The 15,478-nt window shown below is 28.1% G+C and overlaps 1 protein-coding gene across 5 annotated transcripts in view; it reads right to left on the bottom strand.

The window, feature by feature from the left end:
* The window catches only part of LOC143226027 (transmembrane 9 superfamily member 2-like), a 57,952-nt gene that overhangs the window by 21,131 nt on the left and 21,343 nt on the right, over positions 1-15,478 (bottom strand). For all 5 annotated transcript variants that reach the window (XM_076456420.1, XM_076456419.1, XM_076456422.1 and 2 more), the window contains 9 exons: positions 15,144-15,289; positions 12,848-12,971; positions 12,370-12,449; positions 9,674-9,782; positions 8,411-8,543; positions 3,762-3,823; positions 3,010-3,067; positions 2,164-2,221; positions 1,179-1,338 (listed from right to left, as the gene is read on the bottom strand). In XM_076456420.1, coding sequence (XP_076312535.1) covers positions 1,179-1,338; positions 2,164-2,221; positions 3,010-3,067; positions 3,762-3,823; positions 8,411-8,543; positions 9,674-9,782; positions 12,370-12,449; positions 12,848-12,971; positions 15,144-15,289 — 930 coding nt within the window. The remainder of the gene's footprint in view (positions 1-1,178; positions 1,339-2,163; positions 2,222-3,009; positions 3,068-3,761; positions 3,824-8,410; positions 8,544-9,673; positions 9,783-12,369; positions 12,450-12,847; positions 12,972-15,143; positions 15,290-15,478) is intronic.

The following is a 15,478-nucleotide window of genomic DNA, read 5'->3' as shown; positions in this document are numbered from 1 at the left end:
TCACAATCATAGCTTTCAAGGGTGATAATATACCAGCTGTAGCAAATCAACAATATTAAATTTCTCTTCACATGTTGCAAGTTATATAATTTAAGGCATGATTCTTGAGAGATCAGTTGGTAGTAATACTGGCAGTTTCTAGTATTTTACATTGTATGTCGTCGACTCTTATGCTCCAGAATCTTTTATAAATTTAGAGAATGGGCAAGAATTTCACAACACTTACTTAACAAAGTTACATGGATTTCTAAACATGTATTTAACTAAAACAAACATAAAATATTAAAATAAAAGTATAATAGTTAATCCATTGTGCATATAATGTACAAAATACCTAAACATATCTAGTTGACAAAGTACTCTTTACCAAGGAACTGATAAAACTGCAAAAAAATATCAAGACAATTGAATGCAAAAGCAATGAAAGAAAACTGTTGAAAAAAAATAAGCACAATTATAAATGGTAACTATATGCAAAAAACACACACACATCTAAACAAAGTAATGTCAATCAAGAAAGCGAAGACTGAGTGGGAATAGCAAAGGAATCTAGCTGCATCAACATAAGTGGTGCAATGCTATTGGTTGAAAGTAATCGCATGATATGTACATGTTCAGAAATGCCATGAAATTGATGGAATGTATTAAGTGGTATGCTAAGTACAAAAATATTTTAGCAATCCCTAAAGGGCAGAAGAAAAATTGAGATAGCTTTGACAATTTATGGTAAGTCCATATTGGAATAGACGTTTATTCTTGGCTATGGTTTCTATTAATTTACAGATTCTAGAATGTTTATGCACTTTTAGAGTAGAAAAATTTGTTAATTCCTATAGTTTAAGAGCAATCTGTAAACTACATTTGCTCAATAAAACAATAATTTCTTCAAACACTATAAATCTTGATAATATGATACTTAAAACCCAATTATGTAATTTTTTTTAGCATTAACTTTCTGAGATTTCAAGAATTAATTTATTTTTTTCAAAATGATTACATTTTCAGGAAACGTAAAGGATTCTTAAAAATTACTATCAGTGGTCACCTTAAAACTTTTTAAGAATAATTTATTCACTCTTAATATCTCAAAACAAATATTGCTTGCATGATGTAAAGAATATCAGTTAGCAGAAAAAATTAATTTTTTTGGTTTTTAAATAAACTGAACAAAAACTTACCCTTTTTTTGAAACCAAAATAAGCACCAACAAAGGTGAGAGGCAGAGAAATTCCAAACCAAAGAGCCAACAAAGCAAGCAGGGTGGTGAACGGGACTGCAGCAGAGCTTCCTTTTGCCCACAGGATAAGATTCATGATGAAGAATAAGCCAAATACCAGTCTAAATGAAAAAATGTTATACAATGGTACACTGATTATATTTTGTTATTCAATAGTTCACATTCATCAAGTATCAGAAAGCCATTTTATTTATTTAAAGTAATATATTTTAATTCAAATATTTCAACATTCTCTGTTGTGAAAGCTCCATGTCTTCAAATAAATAAATTTAATTATATTCAATTGAATAATGAGTTAGCCATCTTCATTAGATACCGAGTTTCAGTAAAAAAAAAAAAAAGTCATTCTTTTTGTCCAACAATGCAAACAGTGGAAGATATACTGTTATCAATTTGATGCAGACAGTTTGTTCCAATAACCACTTTATTCAAACAAATTTAATTATTGTACTTTTCTTTAAAAAATAATAATAATTTTATGTGCAACTCAATGAACAACATGCATATAGCAAAAACTTTTCTTTCTGGAGAATCTGGTTTATTTAAGAAAAGTAATTTATATGTACCTTTAGTATTTAAAAAAAAGAATGTTCTTTATTAGTGAATACAGCAAATACAGAAATATAATTAACAGAGTAACTTATATCCACTATGGATAGAAAAAAGCAAGCAACTTTGCTTACAAAATATTGTTCTATTTAACAAAGAAAGTTAAAAGTGAATATGATTTTTTTATTAGAGGAAAACACTATCTTAATAAGGTAATTTATCTTTAGTCTAAGCAGAGAAGTAAGTATGTTAGTTAATAAGGAAAATAAATAAGAAATTGTTTACTTAAATAATTTACAGCTACCCTGGACAGAGAGATAAATTTAATCTATTCAATAAAGTACTTATCTATACAGTAAAGTAACTTCTGTTTTTACCCTGGGCAAAGAAGTGATGTCAACAGAACATTAGATTTCCATTTCCCACCATTAAAACCTGCAAGATAAGAAACATTCTATTTATGAAGTTACTGATAATATTTTAGAATTAATTTTATTTTCAGTTGCAAGATAGTGATTCCACAGAATCAAGTCAATGAAATAAAAACTGTTTGAATTATTTAAGGTGTTAGTAAAAGCATGCACATGACTTTTATTATATTCAGTGAAATTATAAATGAAAATATATTAACTGATAAAAATGAAAAAAAGAGGGGGAACATGTTACTAATGATTTCTAGCTTTTAAGTGACAGTTCAATTTTACATAATATAGAAAAATCTTACATAATTAAGTTAAAACTTGAGGTTTCAAAAAATTAAATTTCAAACCAACAGTTTAGTTAAGAATCATTTGTTTATGTTCTTGATTTAATTAATTTACAAAGCTTAAAAATAACAAGAAATTATTAATTTTATGTCAGCTCTTACCAACTTGTATAGAATCTTAGCAGAAAACTGTTGTACAAATAAACTATTTAAAAATGTAGTTTGTTTTTCCAAAAATTAAACTGCATTTAGAAGGGAACTAAATACATAATAATTGCAATTTGTCAGTTCAGTTATGACAGTGAAATAAATAATTTAAAATATTAAAATCACTACATATGGAAAAAAAACATACTGTCAAATGGAAAAGGAAAAAAATCATGAAATACTTCAGCTAATTACCTCAATTTGATCACAAATGTATTTAAAAATGTAAGGTTTTTATTTCATTACTAGAAAATTAATTATTTATTAAATTACTAAAAATACACAAAATGGGAATGAAATGCTATTATACTTTTATAAATTCTTGCAGAAACGTATCCTGCTGGAGTGCCTAGACACACGTATAAAACCTGTAAAAAATAAACTTGAAATAAAACAGAGAATTTTTCACATTAGTTTTTCATTTTATTTTATACCAGTAATTGGTATAAAAAAGATAACAGAATTTGTAACTGTGTAACTCTTATTACTTCTTTCCTACTCTTTCCTTATTCTTTTAATTTATGCAAGTTGAGATTTCACCTAAATGTCAGAGTACATTTCACTTTTCTTAAAATAACAGCAAACACCTTCTTGTATGTTAGTATAACTAGTTTTTGTTTATGGAATCTATTTGTATATCATGTTTAAAAGTTCTAACATGCATTCTGTTTAGTTTATGAGAAATGTTAGGCTTCCTCTTTAATTGCAATGAAAGAGATATAATAATATATCCTTGTGCACATGCAAAACCTATAAAGTACCTATAACCATGTTGTAGGGAAACAACCCACACACCCACTGACCAAACTTTATAATTCTATGTATACTAATGTATTAAACTATAAACATTATACTATACCTCATAGAAAATTAATAAGAAATATTCATAAGGGGGACCAATTTTCGAAGTTAATTCATAACTGATGTCTACTGCATGAATGCATTTTATGTAAAATTGATGGTAGTGTTTTATACAAAAGCATGGAATGTCAAATTCAACACAAGTTTTCATACAAATTAAAACATAATTACAAAAAAATTTATATATAATTAAAAACTCACCATTGCACAAGTCATTAAAGCTCCTCTATTAGCAGGAGACAAAAATCCAAGACATGCAAAAACTGGAAGAAGAAAGAGGCACTACTCATTGACAATATCACAAACCAATAACTGCTTGATGATTTAACAGTATTGGAGAAAAATAATAACTAACCTCTCAATTACTAAAAATAGACAAACATTTTGATTTACATTAGTACTTATATCTGTTGGTTTGTTGTATTTTTAAAGAACCTATCATAATATTAACATTTAACTTGCTAAAAAAGGAAATTTATAGCATGGGCATTAAAAAACCCAAAAAAAACAATAATTCCTAGGCCCAGCACACCCAGGTGGCTAGAGCGTTTGACTCGCAATCTGGGGGTTGCAGATTTGAACCCCTGTCACACCAAACATAATTGCCCTTTTAGCCATGAAGGCATTATAATGTGATGGTCAATACCACTATTCATTAGTAAAAGAATAGCCCAAGAGTTGGCTGCAGGTGGTGATGAGTAGCTGCTTTCCCTCTAGTCTTACACTGCTAAATTAGGAGCAGCTAATGCACGAAATTCAAAACAAAACAAACAAAAGCAATTCCTATTGCTCTTACATGGATCTAATCAAAATACATTAAGTGTGAAAAAAAAACACATGCTGCCAAAAAAGGATTGAGCATGATCTTAAAGAATGAAATCAAAATTGGCAGCTAAACTGGTAACTATACTTACAGCACTGATAAGAATTTATTCAAAATATTCTGTAATTAATTAACCGGGGCACAATTTTTTGTCCAATGTAAGCATGATGGTAGGTTAAAACAAAATATGCAGCCTAGCTAACTAATGAATGAATATTTGCTGTAAAGTTCTTATCAATATTATAAGTCTAGTTACCAATTTTGATTTCATTCCTTTAAGTCACACATTCAGTAAGTGCTTGGTCATAACTTTTTCCACACCTAAAGTGTTTTTGATCAGCTATCATGACATTTTGTCAATCCACACCACAGCAAACAAAAATGCTCAATAGTAACTAGGATAACAACTTGTTATTCAGAACAGACCTATACTTTACTAAATCAACCAGATTCTTTAAAATATATGGTGGTAGTTTACCTCTCTAACATAGAACAAATCATCTAATAATTGCTTAAGCAAATGTCATGTGAAGGTAAACACTTTAATCAGAAGAATTTCATAAAATTCAATTGCACTGTGCTTAAAAATTGGCAATCAATAATAGCCATCCATTTCTATGGTTTCTCTGAAAACTTGACCCAACTAATGCTTTCACTCTATAATTTTGCTGCTATGAATAAGCCATTTTTTTAATATGAAGGGTAAAAACTAAAATTGTCCACTTTTAATCTGAGGTGAAGCTTGATAGAAACTTTTAGAACGAAAGCTCATGTTACATGCATGTGCAAAATTGTGGTCAAAACTGAGCAGCTTTCATCACATAATATTGCACATGCAATTTATATTTAGGCCACATCTAACTGTAGGTTGTATAGATTTATTAGTGTACCAAATCTAAAAAAAAAATCATGAAAGTATGTTTTTATATCAAAGAAAGTTTCAATAATTTTTGTGTGAAGGAAAATAAAAGAAGGAGATTCAATCATAAGTGTAGATTTTATATTTTCTGTATTTTTTAATGTATTGCCTTGAAATTTGATATCTGAAGTAAGTGTTTAGTAGAGTATATCTATTGAAAATGTGTGATAGCTTGGATTACCACAATTTGAGTTGTGTCCTGCAGGTTGTTTTGGCTGCCCAACACACTACCATGCATCTTGATTACATAACCAATGGCTTAGGTCAATACTGCACATATACAGGTAAAATAGAATTTTTTATACCACAAACTGTTCCACTATGCTACATATTGGTTTTTGTGAAAACATGATTTGTGACATATACAGATTAAGCCTTGGTATTAGAACACACTAACATTCCAAAACCATTAATGCTCATTCAAATCAATGATAATGACTTATGAAATAAAAACTGGTATTTTAATAGTAAAACTACAGTAATTAAAAAAATATGTTATTTCATATAATCTATAACAACTTTGATATATTAGAATAAAGGTGGTAGCCTTAGAGCTTTAGCAAAATATTTAAGTAACTGATTAAGGTTTTCACTTCTTCGTCACATGTCCAATAATAGGTACAAGCTGTTATTCTATACATATAATCCTAAATACTTGTACATGATTTCAAAAACTCTGAACTATGTGCAATAACAACGGGTGCTTCAAATACTGAAAAAATTATCATCTGCTGAAAATGTAAGAAAACAAGATCTATTCAGCCATTTTATCCTTACACTTTTCACAGGATAAATCTAATGACTAACTTTTTACAAGTTAAAAAAAATACTTTACTGGTTGGGAAATTAAACAAATTATATGTAATAATTAGGGATGAGAATGGATAAAAAAACAAATGTTTTCAACATTTTAAGTCCACTGTTGGTTCATTCTCCATCTTTTTTCAATGTTCTTGATAGATATTACACCCTTACATTTTACATTAAGTTGACCATATTTGATCAGTTATTTGACAGTTTTATGTACTTACTGGAGAGAAACTTGGTGAAATACAATTAATAAGTTCATTTTATGCATATAGCTTTTCCTAATAAATTAAATGTTTTAATAAATTATTTCACTTTAAGACTTTACTGCTCATGTTTTACTCCAATCATCAAATTATTAATGTCTCTATATCTGACTTGCCATTTCAAAATTTCAGTCTATCTTAATATTAGACTTGCATTTATATGTGACCTAACTATATCAACACTTGTTTATGAAAGCCCAACTGCAAACACCTGAGTACACAATTTTCGGTGCATTAATGGAATGATAAAACAGTCAGTAAAGTCTGGGAATCCATAATGTATGAAACATTTTTATCCCCATATAATAAATAGTAACAGTTTCCACAAGTTGTCAACAAAATTTTCATTACAGTTATAAAATATTGTAGAATGTGGTGACATTATTGATCAATGATATTATTCCTTTTTTTTTAAATCTTAACTAAAATACACACCCACACACATTACATCACTTATATCAATAAATTTAGAATCAAACTGTAGATTATAATTCAAACTTTAATATTTTATATATATATATACACACACACACAAGTTAATTTCTGAATTTAAAGGTAAATATTAAAGGAACACACCTGAATTTGGATTGTAGTGAGTTATGTGGTATGGTGAATAGAGCACTGTTTAAAATTAGATGTTTTTAATGTAAAAATACTAAGTCTATAGTTTCATACAAATTAGAAACTCAAATAACTAATATTAACAAGCTGAAATACAGCTTATGTACTAAATCAAACACAGTGGTATCATTCACCTCTTTCTATTTTGAAAAGAGTCCATTATATACATTTACTTCAACATCTGACATGTGAATAATCAATCTACAGCTTAGAATGTCCCCTAGTGGCTTTCTCAGCTATTTTAATCTGTAAAAAGGCTACCACTTTCTTTCAAATTAAGATTTCAAGAAGGTAGGTTGTATCTTTAGTCTGCTCAAAGTTTCACTTTTTTAAAATGTAAATACATTTGAATTACTAAATTTAATAAATTATAGTGGAATTCTATGGTATCAATATAGTTACTTATGATTTTGTGGCTATTTAACAATCCTTTAAAAAAATTTTGATATCCTACATGTGAAATTTTAAAAGGCTTAACAACCTATGTCCAGCAGCAAAGTTCAAAGGTCGTAGGAAAAAAAAGATAATTGTTTGCTTTACTTTATTCTTCTATATTATTATTATTTTTTTATTATTAAAAAAAAAATTTAATAATTTATTTCTAAACAATAATAATATATAATAATTGAAGTGTTATGGTATATTACAAAATACTATCCCATTAAAGCACAGCCAAAACAGGGAAGACTAACGGTCAGTTTTATGTTATGTTAGTGCAAGTTATGTGTTGTTAGCTAGACTTAAGCTGGTTGGACTAAATATTTGTAAATTTGTTATAATATGTAGTCATTCTAACATAAAAAAACATAATTAACATCTATTTCCTTTTTTTTTTTATGATGGTTAAGAGGTTGGACAAGTTACAGACCCCACATAGAGTATAGAAAATAACAAAGTCCTATTGAAAACATGTTTGAAATGTATTTAGGTTTTAGAGATTACACATATAATATTTCAGATTTTTGAGACAAAGAACAGTTTTTAATCATAACATGAAATCACTTTGCACTGAGACTAGTAACAAAATAGACTTGATATTTTCACAATCAAATCTTTAGTTAAAATATTTCATTAAAAAATCTGATTTTTTATGCACAAAATACTTGTAATATTTACTAAAAGTCTACCATATTTTGTGAAAATACACATACTGTATCAAAAGTTATAGTGCAAATACTTAACATGTGCAAATGTGTAAACAAACTTACACACATTATACCAAGCCTGTCGTGAAAAGGTTAAATCATTCTTAGTTCGATTTTGATGTTTTTTAAGTACTACATAGCTTTTATAAAACTTATTTTTAAACTTATAGACATATATAAATATTCATAGTCTCTTCAATACTTTCATAAACCAATGCAACTTCTACAACTTTGATTCATAATTAAAGTTGTCTTTTTATAATACGTACATAAAGTAATAAGTGTCATGAAGAAAACCTGAACTCCACTGCCTAGGAATACTGAAAGTAGCAATCCTTTCTTAGGAAGACGAAAGACATCACCATGCACCAGCTTCCAGCCAAACTCTTCCTGGGCATCATCCTACATACACCCACACCAAAAGATTTAATCTAGTCTTCAAAACTGAAATTTGTTTTCAAAACCAAGTTTCATAATTACACATAAATTTCTAAAAGTTACATTACTTACTGTGTACTTTTAAAGGGAACATTAGTGACAATTATTAAAAGTAACTGGAATCGTGACGTAAGAAATGCTTTCATGCTGTCAGAAATCTCTCTTCCTACTGAAAACAGCGATACTTCCACTGTGTTGTGCCACAGAATCTAAATATCTACCTTCGTTTCTCTACACCCCCACATAAATGAAATGCTCTTTGTTATGCATATAAAGCATCCCAGAAGAAACCCTTCAGATTATGTGCTTGTAGATAATAACTTTATTATTAAGAAATTTCCTTCCCAATTATCTTAGAAAACCAAAATCAATGAATATCAGAGAAGCCACAGGATTTGTATTTTAAACACTGACTGGATGTCAGAAATGTTTGCTCTGCATTAATAAATTACACAAGCTAGAAAGTAGATCTAAAAATGTTGTGCAAGTAATTCCTGAGTACTATCAAATGATTTACGAGTATGTTATCACAATACAAAAAAAACTCTATAATGATTCTATAAACCACTTGTTTTAATGGATTTAAACTATATATCAAACATCACATTATAAAAAAATATTAAAACGACAATGAGCAGAGGGAACAAACACTTTTGCTACAGTGAGTTAAAATAATTTTTTTTTTTTGAAAACACAAAAAATGACCATAAACTTTAAAATTAAAAACTACAGAACTGGATGAAATATCTTTCAATATCACAACAACAAAGTAATAAATTTTATAGCAAAATAATTCATAGTTTGCTGCTATACAATTATTTTACAACAATAATAAATGTGCACTGTTCAGGATTGACAGAAATTATTTTGTTTTCCTTCAACTTCAAATTACAAACTGTGTACATACAAGTCTTTAGAAATGTTTCTTTAACATCTCATACACAGATATATTACAATTTCTTATATTCTAATGAAAGATTTGTGATAACAAATTACACTTTATTCCAATATCCCTCTAATCTAAAGAACCAAACATTAAGGAAAGAGATAATAATCATTAGAATTCTGTAATTAAACTAAACACATGTACCTACCCCAGAGTCTATCTGGTTATAACGAGCAATATCTTTATGTAGAGTACGAAGAAGAATCATAGCAACCATGCCAGTCAGGAACAGGACAATCACTAATGAATTCAATATACTAAAACAAAAATAAACAGAAAACAATGATTAAATGCAGAACTAAAAAACCAACACTAAACATTACTGATTAAAGATTTCAGATAGTTTTTAAGTTTTAAACTTAAAACATACTGTTTACACTACAACTGTATTATTATTATTATTATTATTATTATTAATTCAGTCAAGCTTCTTTCAATTTGTTTTTATTTTATTAAGACTGTTTATACAGAAACATAATATGAAAATATTTTCTCTTTTTTGGAAGTTTACAAATGGCACCAAAAATCTAAGTTTTTCTTGCAAAACATATTTTGAAACATGTAAACATTATTTGAAACTAGTAACTTGTGTGATATCAAAAAGTTTGGTAAACATGCTTTTTCAAAAAATGGAAAATTGGTTATGCACACTATGACAGAACTCTCAAAAATGAATCAGTACATGAAAGCAACATGTTTAGCCCACTTGTGTGGGCACTTTGGTACACTTTTTCAATAATATCCAGCAAAAGAAGAGCTTGAACACAATATAACTGTTAAAATCCAAGCCAAGCACCAGAGTGTACCACAGTGAAAACAGCTAAAGGAGAGAGAGAAGGGAATAGTGCAGTATTATAAAGAATGTAATAGGTCCACTATCTTATAATTTCTTTTACATAAATGCTTGAATTATGCTAACTATTTAAATTCTTAGAGTAAAACAAAAGGTTATTTGTTAGAAACATACCACACATACCATACCTGTTGGCTTGGCCAACGATACTCTGTTACTGGAAAGTAAATGTTTTGTGTGCATTTTTATATGTTTATCTGAGTTGTACAAAAACACATATATAACATAAAAAGAAGTTATAATAAAGTAGTAAGATTACTGTTAATAATTTACAAAAGTGAATAAATTCAAATACACAGAATAATATTAAGCATAAACAATTCTCTTGGTGCATTTTATATCATAATAATTCTTTCATGTTATAAATATATACATGTGTGATACGTTACACATATATATAAAATTAACCCACCTAATTAAAATATGAAATATAGGAACTTAATTACTTCTTTAGCAATATTTTTACATTATGTTTAGATACATTAGTAACTTGTATACAGACTTGAAAATCATAAACCCATTTAAGAGAACATAACACACTGACAAACACTGTCACAATAAGCAACACTGCTAGGTTCCCAGTTATAAAGAAATTAAAGGAAGGATAAAGTACAATGAAATAAGAACACAAAAAGAGGGTTTCAAAAAATCTGAAAAAACGACATGTTATATGCCTTTAACAACATATTTGTATAACTGTCTTCTCCTCTTTCAATTTAAGTATAAACACAAACCTAAATAAAAATAAAGATTTCACCTCATTTGTCCTCCACTTTACCTACAGTATAATGTAAGGATATAAAATATTGATGTAATTAAAAAAAAAGGAGAAATCTCTGCTATAAACAAAAAAAACAAATGTTAGACTCACTACTCACACAGCTCATTTAAAAGACATAGTATCATTAAGTATGGATCATTATAAAACAAAAAATCACCCATTTAAAACCACATTTAAAATGTATGAATTTTAACAGTGATTATTTCACATAATTGCCTGAACAGAACTAAAGCTTATAAAGTCACCTAAATTGCTAAATACATTTATGGAGAGAATGAAGAGTTTGTTATTTCAACAAACACTCATCTATATAAATAAATTACTTCTTCAGACAAATGCACAGAAAAAATAAACACAGCGGTAAGTCTATAACATTACAACACTAGAATCAGAGGTTCATTTCCCTTCAGTGGACTCGGCAGATAGCCCAATGTGGCTTTGCTATAAGAAAACACACACACTCTTTCACATAACTCATTCATTTGGGATCTCAAAAATTCCTATCTTGTACCCATTTAAATGGATACTAGTGTGTATATGTGTGTGTGTAAATTAGACAATGTGCTATTTTGGGCAGAAAATTAGATTTGAGGCTATGTCTGCAGAGATCCTGATGAGTTATAAAATGGATTTGGGTATGTATGCTCACCATGTTTGGTATTGCTGGTGCACAAAAACATATAACTAGTAAAAAGAGAACAAACAAGTATAAAGAAAGAAATTTAATGTTATAAAGACAAGTAGGAATGGATATATACGTTATCTAGCTAGCTATAACAATATAAAAAGTTTTAATGCATAAAAATTACTGACACAAGAAAGTCAAACTTTCAAGTTACTTTAAAAAATTATCCTCACTTTGATTTAAACTAACATAATTACATATAAAATTATAATTTGTACTAAATCAACAGCTATGATGTTATACATTCTAGTTGTTTTGCCGTGTTTTTGAGTGGCTTTCTACATGAACCACAAACCTGCTTACAATTTAATAACACATGCCAAAGAACCAACAATAAACCTTGTACCTTGTTTTAGGATTTTAATGTTGTTCATGTTGATAGGTTGGAAAACTCTACTCCTTACTAATATATCCTAAAAAAGTGCTTTATGTTAAATGTAACTAAAAAAAAAGTTTCAAATACAGTTACTACAACTATTTTTAAATATATACATATTTTCACATATTATGGGCAGGATGGCTTACCTGAACCACTGAATATTAGTATGAGGCATCGATTCCAAAATGTAATCCCACCTAGATGACCATTTCACACTGTTGTCCTTCTGTAAATAATAAATGACACATTGCTTTTTTTTTCACATAAAATGGATATTAATCATAAATTCTACTATCTAATTTCACCTAACTTACTATTTCACCATGATGCCTCTATTTTATGGGTATGCATAGTTACAATAATTGGATGTTTATGTTTTATCATCTTCACCCACAATGTTTGTGTCTTTAAATCTAAATATTTTGTACACTATTCTTACACATTACTTTTTAGGAGCAAGACAACTTTCCTATCTTCTGTTCTTTACAGCACTGCTCATATCTTCATAAAAATACAGAAATGCTTTTAAAACAAAAAGATACAAACATGTGATATGTATAATATTCAATTACAAATAACAGTAAGTAAATGTTGTACCATATAACTAGACTACTTATTACTTACCAAAAAATAAACAGAATAAGTGTAGTTCACAGTTATAGTATCATTTTTTTTTGTTTTACCAGGAATTCCCATGGGTTCAGTGGGAGAATTACAAGCTTTCTCACCTGTCTTTCTGTGTTTAATACTAAAAAGGGAAAACAGAACTTAAGTCACACCACTAAAACTAAAATTTCAATCATATATTATAAAATGTATTTACACACATTCATGATAAGCTATCTCTTGTAAAAAAGTAAGAGTATATTTTTACAAATTAAAAGAAAGCCAATTCATGAAAATAAAAAAATACTTTAGAGTTATTCAACAATTAAACTTTTACTTTAAAATAATGCCATGTAAATACCAACTTCTGGACTACAGAAAGATATTTGCTTTGTGCAAGCTACTTTTTTTGTATTCTTACCTACATTACTTAAATAAATAAAAAAATATTCAGTGTAATAGTATCATCGTTATAAACAAAACTGGCATAAGTTATACTTAAATGTTATCATTTCATTGTGCTTCAAATTATGTCTAATTAACATTTGTACCATATAAAATATAAACCACTTGGCAAATGTGTAGCTAACATTACCCTAGAGAATAACAATGTATAGGCTACTTGCAAGTTGCTTGCAAGCATATCACATGCAAAATTTATTATCTTTTATTTTACCTGATCAAACCTAAAAAGCTTCTAATTTTTGCATTTTATTTACTTTTTTAATATTAAATACACAATACACATGCAAAACAAAACATACAGTACTTACGTGCATTTTGTTAACTCTTGACTGTCAATGTCTATTTTTTAATACTAATGGTACTATTGCACAAAATAGTTTTTATTTAATTAAATAATACACCAAAAAACACAAAATAATAGCATGTAAAAAGCAGACAATATCCCAGCTAAACTTTAAGCTAGCTCATCAACATGTTTCCAATGTGAATAAAGTTTAAACTGTATGTAAAATAAACAATACATACAGTATTAAACATCAGAAAGAACTATCACAGGTGGGTGTTTCAAGAGAGTCTACTTTGCTTTTATAGCTTTGTAACTAAATAAGATTGAAAGCCATAAAAATGATGCTTTGCTAAAGTGATGAGAACACATTAAATTTTGTATTTCTGAGAAGGATGGTAAATAAATAAATAAGAAATGAGAAGATGCCTAAAAGGTAAATGTTATAATCCTCCTACTAGGGGAGTTCTGTATATGTTTTTAATATTGCCTTGTACAATTAAAAACTTTTATATATATTAAAATTTGAATTATTAATTATGATTTTATGCCATTTTCATCCATACATCAGGGTAAGAAAGAAGTTTAAATTTTGAATGTAACTCATTAAAATCTCATAATATGTGCAAAAACAAGATGCCCATACTAATAGTGTTAAAATTGAAAATATTTAAACTCTGATAGTTACTTTGTAGCTACATGTTTGGTGGAATTCACAAACTCTAAATAATGATAGGAAACTGATTGAACTTGATTTTGAGAATTATGATGTTTCCAAATAATAACTCTGATGCCAATAAACTTAACAAAAATACCCTTTAAAGATATCTCATCAATTGATACATGCACAATTATCACATATATATTGTAAAGTGTAAAGGATATTATTCATAAAATGTCATACCTATACATAAATATAAAAGTAAACTGAATTATTTTTCATATAAACTTGTTTATAAAAATATTAATGCCACATTAGAAGCAAGAGAAAGAACAAACTACTAAAACTAGTTCAGATGTATAAAAGTTCATGCAAATATATACAAAAACATTAAATATAAATTCTTATGAAAAAGTGATACGTTACTTCTTAAACATTTCCATATCCATGGTATACACACTTTGATCATACAGCCTTTACCAAAGTCAGTACAACTGGTTTAACCTGAAGCGTATTTTAATTCTTTAACTTAAAATGCATTATATCTGTGTATATAAAGTTGTACGTTGAAATTCATAGGAAGAAAACTTTAAACAAGGTTAGAGTTTAATAAAATCAAGTAGCATTACTGATTGGAAGAAATGTAAGCACTTTTTTATTATCTCTACAAGAATAAATACTGAGAGAAATATCTAATACAGAGGAATGTTTTTCATTCTCTTACTAACTATTAATTTGATAAAAACCTCATAATTTTCCTATGACTACACTTCTATAAAATATTTAGTAAATCAATAGTGTTCTGGAAGTGGGTAACTACATCTTTGCCTTTCTTGACAAAGTATTTCTCTAAAAAAAATATCACAAAGCTATTCCAGAGCAAGAGATGTTTTGTACAAACTCACCTTTTAGGTACAATCTTTACAGAAGTGATACGGCCCCCTTTATCTCCAAAATTAACCCCCCATGTTTCTCCATCTCCACTGTGGTAGGTAATGGCAATATCCACATGGTTAAAAAGGTAGTAAGTATCACGTTTATTGAATGCAGTCTAACAAAGTAGAGAAAAATATAAATGTAGTGTTTCTTCTTTTTCATAAACATATTAAACACCGAGATTAACAAGACTTTTCTATTCAGACTCAAGTCTTATAACAGAATAAAAAAGATAGTACATAAGTACTCACCTCTTCTAATACAATGATTTAGACAAAAATAATGGGGAAAAAAAAAAGACATG

Source organism: Tachypleus tridentatus, chromosome 9 (genome assembly GCF_004210375.1).
Source record: "Tachypleus tridentatus isolate NWPU-2018 chromosome 9, ASM421037v1, whole genome shotgun sequence".
Lineage (NCBI taxonomy): Eukaryota > Metazoa > Arthropoda > Merostomata > Xiphosura > Limulidae > Tachypleus > Tachypleus tridentatus.
Note: the sequence above shows the minus strand (reverse complement) of the source record. Positions and strands in the feature narration are given on the sequence as shown.